The sequence below is a fragment of the Hydra vulgaris genome, chromosome 10, assembly GCF_038396675.1.
Source record: "Hydra vulgaris chromosome 10, alternate assembly HydraT2T_AEP".
NCBI classification, from domain to species: Eukaryota; Metazoa; Cnidaria; class Hydrozoa; order Anthoathecata; family Hydridae; genus Hydra; species Hydra vulgaris.
Genome location: NC_088929.1, coordinates 20,488,804 through 20,505,482, shown reverse-complemented (window position 1 = coordinate 20,505,482; position 16,679 = coordinate 20,488,804). Strand labels below are relative to the sequence as shown.

At 26.3% G+C, this 16,679-nt stretch overlaps 1 protein-coding gene across 1 annotated transcript; it reads left to right on the top strand.

Moving 5' to 3' along the window:
* The first annotated feature begins 875 nt into the window (after positions 1-875).
* LOC124816652 (protein yippee-like 1) lies at positions 876-6,427 on the top strand. The gene is made up of 4 exons (XM_065807466.1): positions 876-1,219; positions 4,675-4,718; positions 4,889-4,997; positions 5,255-6,427. Exons 1-4 carry the CDS (start codon positions 1,115-1,117, stop codon positions 5,342-5,344), a joined length of 348 nt encoding a protein of 115 aa, XP_065663538.1. The 5' UTR covers positions 876-1,114; the 3' UTR covers positions 5,345-6,427.
* The last annotated feature ends 10,252 nt before the right edge of the window (positions 6,428-16,679 follow it).

Sequence of the window (16,679 nt, the reverse complement as noted above, 5' to 3'; positions counted from 1 at the left end):
TATTTTAAAAAAATTTTTTATTTAAAAAATGTTTTAATCTTAACTTAACTAAATTTTATATACAAATTTAAAGTCATTTTTGGCAGTGAATAAATTTTATAAAACATAAGTATTTAATTTTAATCATTTATTAGATTTGGTAGATTTTATGCAATAGAGGTTAATAGAACTATTATATACGCAAATATGTTTTGCGACCTTTTAAGAATTATATATATATATATATATATATATATATATATATATATATATATATATATATATATATATATATATATATATATATATATATATATATATATATATATATATATATATATATATATATATATATATATATATATATATATATATATATATATATATATATATATATTTATATCATAAATGCTGTTGTGTAAAGACATAAATTATCATTTATGTTCTAACAAATAAGCTTTAAAACAGTCTAAGAAATGCGAAAAATTTTAAAAGTAAGATGCAAATCTCCACTTAAATCTTCAGTTAAAAGTAAATTACAAACTTCCAAATCTATAAATTATTACGTTTCATTAGAAGTTGAAGTGTTTTGAAAAAGTTTTATCCTGTTTTCGAACTTTCTCTTTAGAGCGGAAAAGGTGATTGAATTTTTAATATTTTATTGACACACTAAATGTCGTCATTAAAAACTGCACAAAAACAGGATATCAGGATGTTTTGGTTGAAAATGAAAATTAACAAAATAACTTAGTTTTGAAATATAAATGTTATTATTAAATGGTTGAATTAATATTTATAAATATATATAAGTTAATAAATATTAAATCGTTTAATAACTATTAAAGTAGTATAAAAATTACGTAACGATAACAGCAAATAAATTATTATGCTTTTCTTCGAAATGTGTACTTTCAAATAATGACTTTCAGTAAATTTACAAATTTTAATTGGTTAGCTTCTTGCCAACTTTTGTTAGCTTGACATTCTATTGGATGATAAAAAAGTTTCATGGATGAATAGTGCTGATAATAAACATTATAAACAATATCTTCAGAAGCAAAACCGCGAGACTTGAACAAGTAGGCAAAATAAAAGAATTAATTTAACTGCTTTTTATAAAGAATTTTCGTTTAAAATGGTAAAAACTTTCCGGGCATATTTACCGAATTCTGCATTTAGGAAATATAGCTGTGTCCACTGTAGGGCACATCTTGCTAACCACGACGACCTTATTTCAAAGGTAAAACTCTACTTTAGGGATAAAAATATTGGGTAACAAAATAAATGTTTATAATAATTAAAAAATATATTTAAGAATATTAATTATTTTTAAGATTATTAGCCTATATATATATATATATATATATATATATATATATATATATATATATATATATATATATATATATATATATATATATATATATTTATATATATATATATATATATATATATATATATATATATATATATATATATATATATATATACATATATATATATATATATCCTTCATTTAAGTGACGTATATTAAAATTATTTATTTGCTTTCTTGCCCTTATCACAATGTATATCTGTATATCAGATGTATACAGATGTATATCTGAAGAGTTGATACATGTCTATAAATGTGTCTGATGTGACACACTCTTCCACAGATTATAAAAAATACTTATTTGATGGTCAGGATCAAGGTTAGGGTTTAGGGATATTATCAAGTTATAGCAACCTGATCTTTGTCTTAAACCAATTTGGACCAGCCACAACCTAAAATCTGACCATAATCATGATCCTTATCAGATTTTATCAAATTGGCTGGTCCAAATTGGTTTAAGATAAAGGTTAGGTTATTATAACTTGATAATATCCCTAAAAGCTAACCCTGATCCTGACCCTCAAATAAGCGTTTTTTTAATCTTTGGAAGAGTGTGTCACATCAGACATACCTATTAGATATGTATCAACTCTTGCTTAGATGTATTTGTGACAAACGCAAAAAAGCAAACAAGTAATTTTAATATACGTCGCTTAACTGAAGGATTACTTATATAATTATATATATATTATATATATAACATATATATTTATATATATAACATATATATATTTATATATATATATATATATATGTTTGTGTGTGTGGTATATATATATATATATATATATATATATATATATATATATATATATATATATATATATATATATATCTACTATATCATATATAGTTAACAAATTTATAATAGTTATTCCTACCCTTATATCATACAGCGTTTTCAGAAAAAGAAGAAATAATTAAAAAAAATTGCTGCCCCATGCCAAACTCTTAGTTGATGTAGCACTTCTTTGCGGCAGCATGCTGATGTATGTACTAAAAATCCCTTCAGCAGGCTATTACAGTATTATTCATAGTTATATATATATTTATATATGTATATATCTCTCTCTCTATATATATATATATATATGAGTATATATATATATATATATATATATATATATATATATATATATATATATATATATATATTTATATGTATATATATATATATATATATATATATATATATATATATATTTATATGTATATATATATATATATATATATATATATATATATATATATATATATATATATGTATATATATATATATATATATATATATATATAAAATATTAAAGAAAAAAAAACTTTCATAAAACATTAGAAATCAACTAAGGCTACAAAAAAAAATAATACATAAAAAAATACTATTATAATACACTGTTACTTCAATAACTTTTAAGTTGTGAATAAAAAAAGATTATTTTCAAGTTTTTTTCAGGTTTAAATGGCTGTGCCTTATCAATATTTTTTTATGCAAAAGTTTTATTTGAAAAGCTTGTTTTTAAGTTCCTCAGAATTTATTCCTGGTAAAGGTGAAAACTGTGTGTGTTTTTGAAATGCTTTTAAAGAAAATTAAAAAAATTTCTTATAACATTCATACTTATCTTTAGTGCAAACTGAGGCTTAAACTAAATAACATTTAGTTTTGTTTTAGTTGAGGGAAGTTTTTGTTTGAAAGTAACCATTTTCTTTTAGCAACTTGTTGCTGAAGCATTGTTATAAAGAAACGTGGCTCTTTCAATAAAATTTGTTTTTGGATCAGTTAGTGTAAATAAAGTAGAAATAAATTTAATAATATTAAGAATTTAGTTAGAAATAATGTTAATATATAGTTTTAATTAACTGAAGTAACAATTACAATTTTTAAGTTTTATTTTATTGTTTGTATTAATTAAAACTTATTCTTAATAAGATAAACAGGATTTTTATTATTTCTTTTGGATTGCGATCCATTAGTTCCTTAAACAGCAAAGAACATCATCTCTGTATGACCTAAGGAATTGCATTATTCTGACCCAAATACTATTATTTTCAATCAAAAGTAATTATTTTCTTGAATGATGGATAAATTATATTTGTCATGTTTGTTGCTGAACCATTTAAAAGATGGGGTAAAAATCTTACTTTATTGTTGATGTCTTCCAACAAACTTTTGTTTACTTTTTCATGTCTTGATTTACATTTTTTCATGGTTTGATGGACTATTAATTACAATTTAAATAGATGGGTGATTATTTGACATTTACTATTTATTGCAAAAAAAATTTTGTGGTCATATATTATGATAAACTTATAAATAAATATTTATTCATATATGTATGTATACATATGTATGTATGAGTGTATGTATATATACATATATGTATATATATATATATATATATATATATATATATATATATATATATATATATACATATATATATATATATATATATATATATATATATATATATATATATATATATATATATATAGATAGATATATATATATTAATATATATATATTAATATATATATAAATATATATATATATTTTTATTTATATATATATGACTGACTAAATAGTGAGAACATTCAAATAGTGCTGCTACTTTGATTAAGGGTTTTGGTTAGGGCAGCAGTCGTTATTTTTCATTAATCTTCACTTTTTCATAGTTTTCCGAAAAAATGAAATACTCATTTTAAGGATTAATGCGTACTTTTAGGAAATTGCATCCTTAATATATTATCTGGTTTCCCTTCTTTATATTTTTGACTTCTTTCAAAAGCATCCTAAAACATAATATGTAAAAAAAGTAATTATATATATATATATATATATATATATATATATATATATATATATATATATATATATATATATATATATGTATATATATATATATATGTATATATATATATATATATATATATATATATATATATATATATATATATATATATATATATATATATATGTATATAAAAATTAGTAAAAAATACTTATTTAACTTTTTTCTTCAACTTGAAGTTTCACCAGTGCTGGATCATCAGGAAGAGTTACTAAATCTCAAAAAAAAAATTCAATTTATAGAAAAAAATATTTTACAGGAAGTTATAAATTATTATAAAAAAATATTTTAATTACTATATTTTTTTGTTTAATGGGAAGTTACAGAAAGTAATTATTAAATAAATTTCTTTGGAATGGGGAAAGTTTAATTTGGTCATTTGTTTTTATAGTTTTTTAAGAGGTATTTATATATATATATATGTTTATATTTATATATATATTTATATATATATATATAATTTATTCTAATTAGTGTTTTCAAGGAAGCAGAGGCCGAGCATATTTATTCAATTCGGTGTAAGCAACTTTTCTGACTGAATTTATTGTAAAACCTTTTAATAATTTGTATACTTTTTATCGTATAACTTTATTTCTATTTAGTCATGTCTTTCTTTTTTTTTTATTTTTCATACCAAATCATATTGTAGTATATATGAATTTATCGTATATCTATTTTTACTATATAGACTTAATATTGTATGTGGTCCTGCTGAGCAGCGAATATTACTGACTGGATTACATGCAGTTGCAGATATATATTGTGAAAATTGTAAAACTGCACTTGGTTGGAAATATGTAGGTAACTTTTCGCTGAATCAAATGCTAAATTTTTCAACATATATATATATATATATATATATATATATATATATATACATATACATATATATATATATATATATATATATATATATATATATATATATACATATACATATACATATACATATACATATACATATATATATATATATATATATATATATATATATATATATATATATATATATATATATATATATATTATTACTTTCTACATATTATTGTTTTAGGAGCATGCTTTTGAAAGAAGTCAAAAATATAAAGAAGGGAAATATATTATTGAAATGGCTCATATGCTTAAAGAAAACGGTTGGGAATGATTGTTTAATTTCCATGTGGGTTGTATATAGTACATTAGGTTCTAATGTGGTCAAATCATTTCTGAAAAGTATTAATGCCTCAAAAAAAGTTTTCTGTTTAAAGAAAACTCCATTTTTTGCGGTCTTTTGTTATTAGTTTTTATTGTTTTTGTTGTTATATGACAATTCATTCTTTATCAGGGGATTGTCATAGATATTCAAAGTGATAAATTTTTTTCGGGATGATAGAAAGATTTTTTTTTATCTTGTACCTAAATCATCTTATTATAAATTGTTTTATAATTTATCTTGTGTCTCTGAGATACCCTTATTTCATTCTGTATACAATTATATGTGGTAAGTATATTACTTAAGCATGCATAATATATGTAGAACTATATTAAAGGTATTTATGTGTATATAAACGTTTTTCTTAAAACTTCTTTAAGTATTTTGTAATTGATTATATTTTTTAACTAAAAAACGCGATTTTTCAGTTTATATAATGCTGGAACTGTAAATATGTATATATTGAAAATGTAGATATGTAATATATAATGAATGAGGTAAAAATACTGAGTATAATGGTAATATTTTATTGCTGATTTTTTTGAAATGTTAAGTATTCACGTTAAAAAATAATAATAATAACTTTTGAACTAGATTTTAAGGTTTTAAAAAGAATTTGTTGTTAAGAATTTACTTGAAAGTTTAAAAAAAGAATTTACTTATAAAAATTTTGTTGAAACTTTTTATTTATAAATTATCATTTTTTTTTTTTTTACGCTATATAAAAACGTGCCGGGATTAATGCAGTATATTCAGCCATTCCATGTTGCTCTTTATTTCATATAGATGAATCGGACCTTTGTAGCTGATTAGAGAATAAGCTCATGACGCCTATATGTCTGGGCAAAAACGTTTAAAGCGTTCTTAAAATGCTAATTTTTAATGTATAAGTTTTACAGATAAAATGCGCGTTAACTTGGAACGGATGTATTCTTTCTATTAAAGCGTTGAATTCAGATGTAAATATTTACGAATTATGGGTTGCCATAAACACACGTGTTTAGTTGTATTTTTCTTTTATGAACAATGTTTAAATGGATACAAGTGCTTTTACTTTTTTTTTTTTTTAAATAAAAGAAATGAGCTTAAAATATCTTAAATCGTAACATGCTATGTTGCGTCACAATTGTTTAAATGGAGCGGAAGAAATTTTCCTACTAGCTCGACCAAAAGTTTGATTTTTTATTTTATTGGATTTCCGCAATATGATATTTTATCTGTTTTCAAAAGTTGCCCACTGAAAATGCTTTCTTGTGAAAAAGTCATTTACTTCGAAATCGAAAAAATAGTTTAAATCGATGAGACTTTTTTTAAGGGTTTAAAACGATTAAAAAAGTTATTCTTAGTATAATCCATATTAATCAGTATAAATCGATAAAAAAGAAATAGAAAAAAAAAGATTTCTATTGTTGTGAATCACGTCTAACAAGATACTAACAACAATTAGCGGTTGTATCTTAATATAAACATTAGCGATGCGGTCTTAGTGAAGGTATTGGAAAATTACGCCAACGTAATTACATGTATTTAAGATTATTAATATAATATTTTGTGGTTCTGAATTTTATATAAAAAGGATGATATTTGTAAATAATATATTTGCAGCCATATGTTAATAAAATAACTATAAACAAACGAGTGAACTCATTAGTGTCACTGGGAAACGCCTAATAATTCCCCACTATTAATTCGATAAAAAATAAGTTTTATTTTATAAAACAAGCCTCAACTGTCGAACAAAAAAGATTTTTTGTTGATGTTATTAATAAATATAAACTTAAAAAATGTTACTTGTTTTACTTTATTAATTGGTAGTTTAAATTTTTTTTTAAAAAAAGGAGAATTTAAAGTAAAGATAAAAACGCTCCAATTTGATTTGTTTGTTTTGCATAACTAGTTATGCAATTTAGTTATGTTTATCACTGACGTAGAATCAAGTTAACTAGATTCTACGTCAGTGATAAACATCTGTTTTGAGAACAATCTGTTCTTTTATATGCTGCATTTCATTAAAGAGAATTAACTGAATAAAACAAAATGATATTTAAAAAATTTGACATCACTTATAATTATATAAAGATCAACAAATTCAATATTTATATGTAAAAGTTAAAGTTTGTGTGCTTGTTTTTATAAAAACCCACCCGCTTTATCAATATTTACAATATTTTTTTATGTAACCAATCTCGATTCATAGGATTTTGGTGTTTTTTCTTAAATATTAAAAATATACTTATCTCCTAAAGTAATTTTTTTTTAATTCATTAAAAATGTAAACGTGACGTGACGCTTACGTCAACTGAACATTTAGAAAGTTGTTCATTGGTTCTATAAATATGTCGCGTGATTAAAAATAGCCGTTTATCTTTTTTTACTTTGAAACAATGTTAAAAAATAAAATTGGGTTTAAGGAATTAATTTCCTAAGAAAAACACTCCCGCGAAAAATTTTTTAAGTTTTTTAAATTATTGTTTTAGGTGCCCCAAGAAAACCTAACGGTCGTGTCTCAGAGTATTTTAATTTTTATGAAATTCACGCCTCCTTTCTTACCGATGACGCGAAAGATTTCCATAGCTTGCTTTGAACACTCTAAACCAAGCGCTTCTAAACCAAAAGCTTCTAAACCAAGCTTCTAAATCAAGCGCTCTAACCACTGCGCCATGGCCGCTATATGCACATTGTTTCAATTGCTTTCAAAAGGTAGCATTTAAACATTTTCTTTCGTATTGCTTCAGACTCAAAAAATATTCGTTATTTCAAGAAAAAACTTGGTGTTAAAACAAAAGCCTTCGTTTGAAAATATTTCACAACGTCTTTTGGCTACCAACTGTTTTAGAGTACACTTATTTAATTGCGAAGTGAGAATTTGAAAGAGCTTAAAAATCAGGAAGCAATTTTACGGAATACTCACTTAGGGTAACGAGGGGCAATATGAGGCACTTAAGCTCTAATTTATCTAATACAGACCGTCTAAGAACTTTTGAAAAAAAACTTGATATTTTTCGAATCTTCTACCATCCTACTATAACCTTACAAAATATGAGTCGCAAAATTGCAGTGGTTTGGTCACCAGAGATCATTTATTGACAACACCTATCCTGTCTCATTTTTCCCCGCTATGAGGGACAAAGTGAGACAGATTTTTTAAAAAAGTAATTTAAATAAATTATGATATACAAAACAGATTTTCAAGAGGTTTAGCAAGATAAATATTTTATAATATAATACAGCTAATAATACATAATATATAATCAAACAAATATAATACATAATCTCTAGTTAGTCATATAATCAAACACACTGTCACTAGTCACATAAATCACATAACGCTTCACCAGTATTAACTGAAATCAACATCAGTCTGAATGAGTCCAAGTTGTAAATTTTAAACATTGATTCTGCTTCAATACTTTTGCAGCCATACACCATAATCCATTACAAAAACGTTCACAGTTTTCAACACTTGAACTTTTAACTCTTTCTTCACCCTTTCCTAATGCCCATTTATTTTCTATTTTTTGTTCTTTTAACTTTTTAGATTTTTCAGAGGATTCAAATAGTGATTTTCTATAATGTGATGTTGTTATTATCTGTGATTCTTCTCCTTTTCTTGGTAATAAAGTGATCTTTGAAATAGCTAAAATATTAGAAAAGTAGGGTATTACTATATTAAAACCAATATTTTCTGAACATCCTTACAACAAAGGTAATTAGGTGCTTGAATTAACTTGTAAATCAATTTATCAGGTTTATGTAAGTTGACATTAGAGCTTTTGTCAAGATTAAACCTAATGTCTGGAATAATATCCCGACACAAAAGATAAATTTCAGATGTACGAAAGCTAGAACAGGCAACTTCTACAGAGGCAGCTTTATAATATGCATTAGAGAATATAACTCTAAGTTGATCAATTGTTATTTTCGTCCAGGATGCTCATATAACCATGATCCACATTATATATTATAAAAAGTTTTAAGCGGCTTAAAACAACAGTTGTCGTTACATGTCATTCCCCACTAGTTACAGAAGAAACACAATATTTTCCTTTTATTGTTACAACTTTAATAGATTTATGAACATTTGTAATGCCTGATTCATCACAGTTAAAAATTTGATGAGGTTTAAACTTGTACCTTTTCATAACAACTTCTATATCATTGAATGAAATGTTCACAGATCTGCTGTTTAAACCATAAACACGATTTAAAGACAACCCTTAAGGCTTTCTAATTGAAAGGTCTGGATGTCTTTTTAAAAACCCACTTACAATCTTTAAAAATCTTGTAAAAATTTCTTTCTTCATGCTTGCTTTCAGTAATATGTATTGCGTAAAAATCTAGATGCCAACATGTTGGCATCGAAGTTGTGTAATTTTCTAACAATTTTGACATAGAAATAAAATATAAATATATGGAAATGAAAGAGCAATGCCTAAAAATGATAATAAAACACTAACTTTGAATATAAATTTTTTTTCCACTCCATATAATAAAAAAACACTGAGAAAAATAAAATATAGCTTTTAGCGCTTTTATGTGTTTCAGCACATTAGCCACAATCCTTATTGCATAAGATATTATCACTTCATCAGTTAGTATTTTATCGTTGAAATCATTGAAATTTTAACCAATATAATCACTATAAAAATACGTCTAAATTGACAAAGTTAATGTCAAAATAGTTGTCATTTTTAGACTCAATAAAATATTTGCAATTGTTGCTCTTGAGATTTGCAGATCTAAAAAATAATAAAGACATGGTGGAAAAGTCCAGAACTCTCTTCAACTATATCTTTCTTCCAGTGGCGGATTGAGCATATAGCGTGGAAGATGGTAGGAGGAGAGGAGTGAGCAAATTCTCCCCACCCCCACCCCCACCTCACCCCTTCCTTCTCTTTCTTCGCTACCTAAGCCGGTCAACTGGCATCCCCTAAAACATACGTTTCTTATTACAAATTTCTGCGTTTATTTTAAACGGAAAAAGAAAACTAGGTTACAACAAATCATCGTTTACATACTTGCTTTACGAATTTGCACGCATTTATATTACAGCAAAACAAAACGGAAACGTTTTGTTTAAAAAAATATCTTTTATAATCATAATGTACACAATCAATGCATTTTTAACATAGCTCAGTGTCTCAAACTACAGTGACTGTACAAAGACTCATATTCATAAAACTACAATGGCTTTATAAATGGTAAAGACTTTTATTTTTTAAAGGAGAAAAACAAAAAATTATAAATTAACAATTTCAAGATTGTGAAGCAATTAGATTTGTTTTTATGTGTTAAAAATATTTTCGGCAAAAACTCGTATGGAAACCCTTCCCACTTGAAGCCTATTCGCGCCGGCCCGTCTTTCAATAATATGTATGCATCATCATCTCCAGCAATAAAAACTGAACTACAAATGAAAGATATACATCCATTTTTAATAAAGAAATAAATGACAACATCTTTTCTTAACTTGTCTATACTCTAATATTACGATAGACTAAATATTACCAATAATTATTTGTGATAAAGAATGATAAAACAATATCTTTTTGGGTTGACATTAACTTTAATCGAATGTGAGCTTGACTTGAATTATCAATAAATTGTTTTGCTTCAACTCAGCGGGCACAGACGTCCGTAAGATATCAATACAACGCTTTATAGACACAAGTCCGTATGATATTTTTTAAACGTCCACCGAATGTTTTGTATCTGTTTGAAATGAAATCTCGCAGAAAAATTTATTTATAAACTAGCAGAAAAAAAAAATTCTTTCTTCATGCTTGCTTTCAGTAATATGTATAGCGTAAATATATTTTTGAATAACCAAACTATTGCAAAAATATTAAATGGTTCCTTTTTTTTTTTTTTCAACGATAATTATTAACCAAAGTTAACTTAGCAAATCCAAACTTTAGATTATTTAGATATTATCTTAGGCGTACTTAATAGATATGATAAAGGCACATAAAAGCATCAATAAAATTTATTTATCACAAGTGCGATTCTCGAAAAGATTTCTAGGGGTGAATGTGCCATCCCCAACCCCTATCGCCCCATTCTCGTCACCCTGGACTCTCCACAACGCTAAACCTCACCACTGTTTCCTTTGTCATCATTAAATGTAAAAATATCAGCAATTATATAAACGTACTTACCAGCATAGTTCTAGCTATTTTGTCGTATTTGCTCTTGTTCTTTGAACTCCTTACCAAACCGATATTTTGATTTGCAACTCGTTTTATCTTTTTTTTAAGCCTCATGGTAAAAGATGGTTATAACTATATAAAAAGTAGTTTAACACGCTTCAAAACATTGAACACGCTTCAAGGCATTGAACACGCTTCAAGATATTGAACACGCTTCAAGATATTGAACACGCTTCAAGACATTGAACACGCTTCAAGACATTGAACACGCTTCAAGACATTGAACACGCTTCAAGACATTGAACACGCTTCAAGACCAGTGTACAACAAATATAAATTTACTCATACTCAACCCTTACTGGAACAAATGAACGCACTAAATATATTTCAAATAAATATTTATCAAAATATACTTTCTGGTCTATATAAATCTGGTACCAGAACATTTTACAGCACATTTTTTTAAAAATAATATAATGACAATGCAAGAGCAACAGACAACTTTAAGAAACCGTTTGAAACAACAAGACTGTCAAAATTCTCAATTACATATCGTGGTCCCTATTTATTTAACAAAATAATTTCCAGAAACAAATCACTAATAAATTTAAACAACGAACACTCTTTGAAAATAAATCTAAAATCTCCTATAATCAAGTTAAACAACTATAAGGAATTTTTTTTATTCCAAATAAAAATTTAAATATAAAAATAACAAAAAACATCCCTAATAAAAAACATTAAAAAAAAGAAAAAAGAAAATAAAAAATAAATAAATGTAACTTAACTTTTAATAGAAATTGATAAAAATATGATAATACTAATAATAAGGTATTACGTAACACATATATACAGTATCGGACAAAGCGAGTGCAACCAAATAATGCTAATTTAGTTTCTTTATATAAAAGTGCTGCATTTTTCAATTTAGAGAAATAACTGTTACATAGTTACATGTTTAGAGACAAAGTTCTTCAAGTTTTATTCGTCACAAAGTTCATTATTTGTACACGAAAATTAATAAATTAATCAAAAGTATTAAAAAAAGTTGATTTCCTTCTGGACAAAACAAGTGCAACTCGACAAAATGTTGACCAAGCTGTATTTCGCTATCAATATTTCATGGCGAATCCTTTGTTGTCGATCACAGCCTTGCATCTTCGAGGCAAAGATTCAATCAGGTGATCAATGAAACTTTGAGGAATCGCTGCCCAGGCCTTTTGGATTTGTTCAAACAGTTGATCCTTATTACGAACACCTTTACGATTAATTCTGCGGTTGACGATCTCCCACAGGTTCTCGATAGGGTTGTGATCCGGAGATTGAGGCGGCCAATGCATCACCGATAGGTGGTTGTCTTGAAACCACTGCTTGACTACTTTTGCAGTGTGTTTCGGATCGTTGTCTTGCTGAAAAACCCATTTTATTGGCATATTCCATTCAGCATGAGGTAACATAACATCTTTCAGGATATTTTTATACATGAAACGGTCCATTATTCCATCGTTTCGATGTATTGGACCAAGACCGTTAGCAGAAAAACACCCCAGACCATTACATTGCCTCCACAATGCTTCACGGTCTTATGGCATTAACGTAAATAGTCTTGATAGGGTCCATTTTTTCACGCGATATTTATCACAAATACTTTTTTGTGACATTCCACTTACGTAACCGCCAATAATTTTCTTTCTTAGTTCCAATCCAAGACTGTCGGGAGCCATTTTTGCACTTGAAGTCATAAAAATAATAAAAATAAATAATCACGCTTCTCAAGGCTTACCGTGTTACATTTACCTTGTGATGATACAATAATGCTCTGTGGAACACAACGTCTTGGTTGGATGTGGACTTCTGGAAGCTTCTGTATACTTTCTTTAATTATTAAAAAACTTCCGTGACGTTGACACGGACCAGACTTAAGAATATGAAACAAACCAAAAAAGTTGCACTTGTTTTGTCCGCTGCAAAATGGCACTTGTCAACGAAATTCTGCCTGTGTGCTGTCACCTGTCAGCTGATTGCTCATGTCATGGCATGCTATGACTCCAGACTCCTGAGCTGTTTGCTGTGGTAGTATAGTTCGTTTCGTTTTTAAGACATGAAAAATTAGCCACAGTTTTTAGCATTGCTCGATGTTGTTTGCAAATGTTTTGTCCAATACTGTTTATATATATATATATATATATATATATATATATATATATATATATATATATATATATATATATATATATATATATATATATATACATATATATATATATATATATATATATATATATATATATATATATATATATATATATATATATATGAATATACATATATATATATATATATATATATATATATATATATATATATATATATATATATATATATGTATTTATGTTTATATCCTTGCATGCATTTGTTTGTTGCGTACATACACACACATATGATATGTTTTTTTATTAGCAATTGTAAGTTTCCAAATACATGCAATGTAAAGTAAGCAAAAAAAACATTAATTTTGAATTAGCTAATTTAATATTAATAAATAATTTTATTTCTATTTTTATTTTTATAACATGATCATTAAAAATGCACCAGAACAAAGTTATAAGAAAAAAATCTTAACACTTAACGGCGGACGTGTAATCGGCGCAACCCCCATATATTCGGTGACTACCGACAATTTACGAGTGTACTTTAGGATCTAGTTTACTTGCGGTACGGAGTTATTTACGAGTGTAATTTAGTTTGTAATGTTTACTTAAAGTACAGAAGGAAAAAATCGACATTGTATTTATTAGTTTTGCCAATTGGAGATTCGACATACCGTTTGCAGATGTCATTGCACTACTTGGGGTTATTTGGTGTCTACAAATCAAAGTAATCTGTTTCCACCAAACGGCATACCAGGACAATAATGGTATCAAGCTTTCACGAAACGATGGAGTCATACATTAAGCATCAGAGTAGCAGTCAATATTCCGTCACTCAGAGCTTCTTCTTGTACCGAGGACAAAACAACAAGTTATTTCAATTCACTTCAAAAGAATTTTTTGAAGCAAATATCAACAATAACATTTTTTGCAATTTGTGAAGTTTTGGGAAAGTTGGATTTTCAGGCGATCGAGGTAAACAGAATATAACTTACACGCTTGGTGCTAAACGCTCTTTGAAAATGGCAGTAACAATGAAAAAATTATTTACGCAGTCGGTAATTGCGTCAACGCTGCCGGTACCATTCTGCCACCATTCTTAGTTTAAAAATTAATACCACGTCTTTACTAAGACTGGTGTGTATGGCAACTACCAAACACCGTATTTCCAACATCCATGTCAAGTTGGATGAAAGAGAAACAATTTATTCAATGGATCACTAAAGTATTCATACTAGCAATCAAACTAATTCCAGGTAATTAGTTCGGTCTACTTAAATTGAGTAGTTTAATCAGTTAATCAGTAAACCAAATAATATTTTCAATTATAGGTATTTAAATTTTAATTTTGGACGGACGCGTCGCATATGTTACTTACAATGGTGCACATAATTTCATTGACAATAACATCAGACTGATATGTTTACCGGTTAATTTGTCGCTCATGATCAAATGTTAGACGCAGGTGTATATTGTCACGTTAAACAAATTTGGCGCAAATTATTTACAGAACTTTATGCAGAAGCAAACTTCAACAACTTAAAAAAGTTTCATTCAACTGCAAGCAAAACGTTTAAGCTCCAATGACGCCTTTACACGCAGACGAATAATTGCTGGATTTCAAAACACTGGTTTGTTTCCACTTGATATTAGCAAAATTGATCAATCAAAATTACAAATTGTTCCAAATTTCAGATATCACCTTATACTGCTTCATCATCTTCATCCCAGCCTATATCATCATCTAACATCAGTCAGCATCAAACTTCAACGATTCGCCAATTTCAAAATTTAACAACATCACCAGTGACTCTTGCTCAAAAGTGTCAAATGTTGCAACACGTTATAGAAAGACTCAAAGGCAATTTGAAAATTTTTTTTATAGCATCACCGTGTTGACACACAAAAAAACCCAAAAGAGTCAACAGAGTTGAAGACTAGTACTTTCAGAGTTGAAGACTAGTAGCAATTAAAGAAACGTAAGATTGACGTCAGTGAAGTTTCAGATAAAACTCAACAGGTGCAACATTCAAAAAAATTGAGAAAGACAAAGACATTAAGAGGTGCAAAAAGTGACGCAGAGTTTGGTAAGAAGCATCGTTAATTAAAAAAAAAAGTGATACCAATGTGAAGCTTTTAGTTGCAAGTCTTGGGTTTGTCAATCGTGTTTACCAAAAAAATAAAAATAAATTTGTGAAGAGTTTTTTTGCAAAAAAAACGCCGCGGATCTGCTTCTAACCATGAAACAACTCAAATTTATTTATTTAAAAAATAATTTTTTTGTATATTTGATTAAAATTTTTGTAAACTTAACCTCTAATAAGATTAGTTTTCATTTTATTCTTAATTAATTTAGTTTTTGAATTTCATAATATTTTAATTGTTTTTATAATTGAACTGCTTTTCCCCAATTTTAACGGGAAAAGTTTTTTTCCTTAAAAAATTTTCAAAAATATTTTTTCTCAATTTTTATATGATTACATAATGTAAAAAAATCTCTATAAAACAACATAAAAAAACAACACGAAAAAATATTTTTTTCTTTAAAAAAATAATTAAATTTGAAGCTAAACCGTTTACTCTTACCCCAGTTTACTCTATACATTATATCATATCTTTCCATGAATGATTACTTCATAAATAAATTAGAAATAATCTTCAATTTTATCTTTATTTAAAGGTAATCAAGAGTTGTAATTGTTATAATTAGAAATAATCTTCAATTTTATCTTTATTTAAACTAATCAAGAGTTGTAATTGTTTTAATATCGTAACTGGTCATCTTGTTCCATACTTTCTCAACACTTTGTTGAGAATATTGTTGAATAGTTTTGAGTTATTACTCGAATACTTGGTATGGTATTTGTGCTGAATTTTATTAAATGATGGCTTAAAAATCATTGGTATTGTTTTTTTATTATTTTTATACATGTTTTGAATGTAAGATACGGTGTACATTTGATAAAAATCCGTATGCAAGTTTTTGTT

Bases quoted from the DNA above. Each gene is read 5' to 3' on its own strand.
- LOC124816652 (XM_065807466.1), top strand. From the start codon at position 1,115: ATGGTAAAAACTTTCCGGGCATATTTACCGAATTCTGCATTTAGGAAA. The intron at 1,220-4,674 runs GTAAAACTCTAC...TATTCTAATTAG, and splicing joins ACGACGACCTTATTTCAAAG to TGTTTTCAAGGAAGCAGAGG. The intron at 4,719-4,888 runs GTAAGCAACTTT...TTTACTATATAG, and splicing joins GCATATTTATTCAATTCGGT to ACTTAATATTGTATGTGGTC.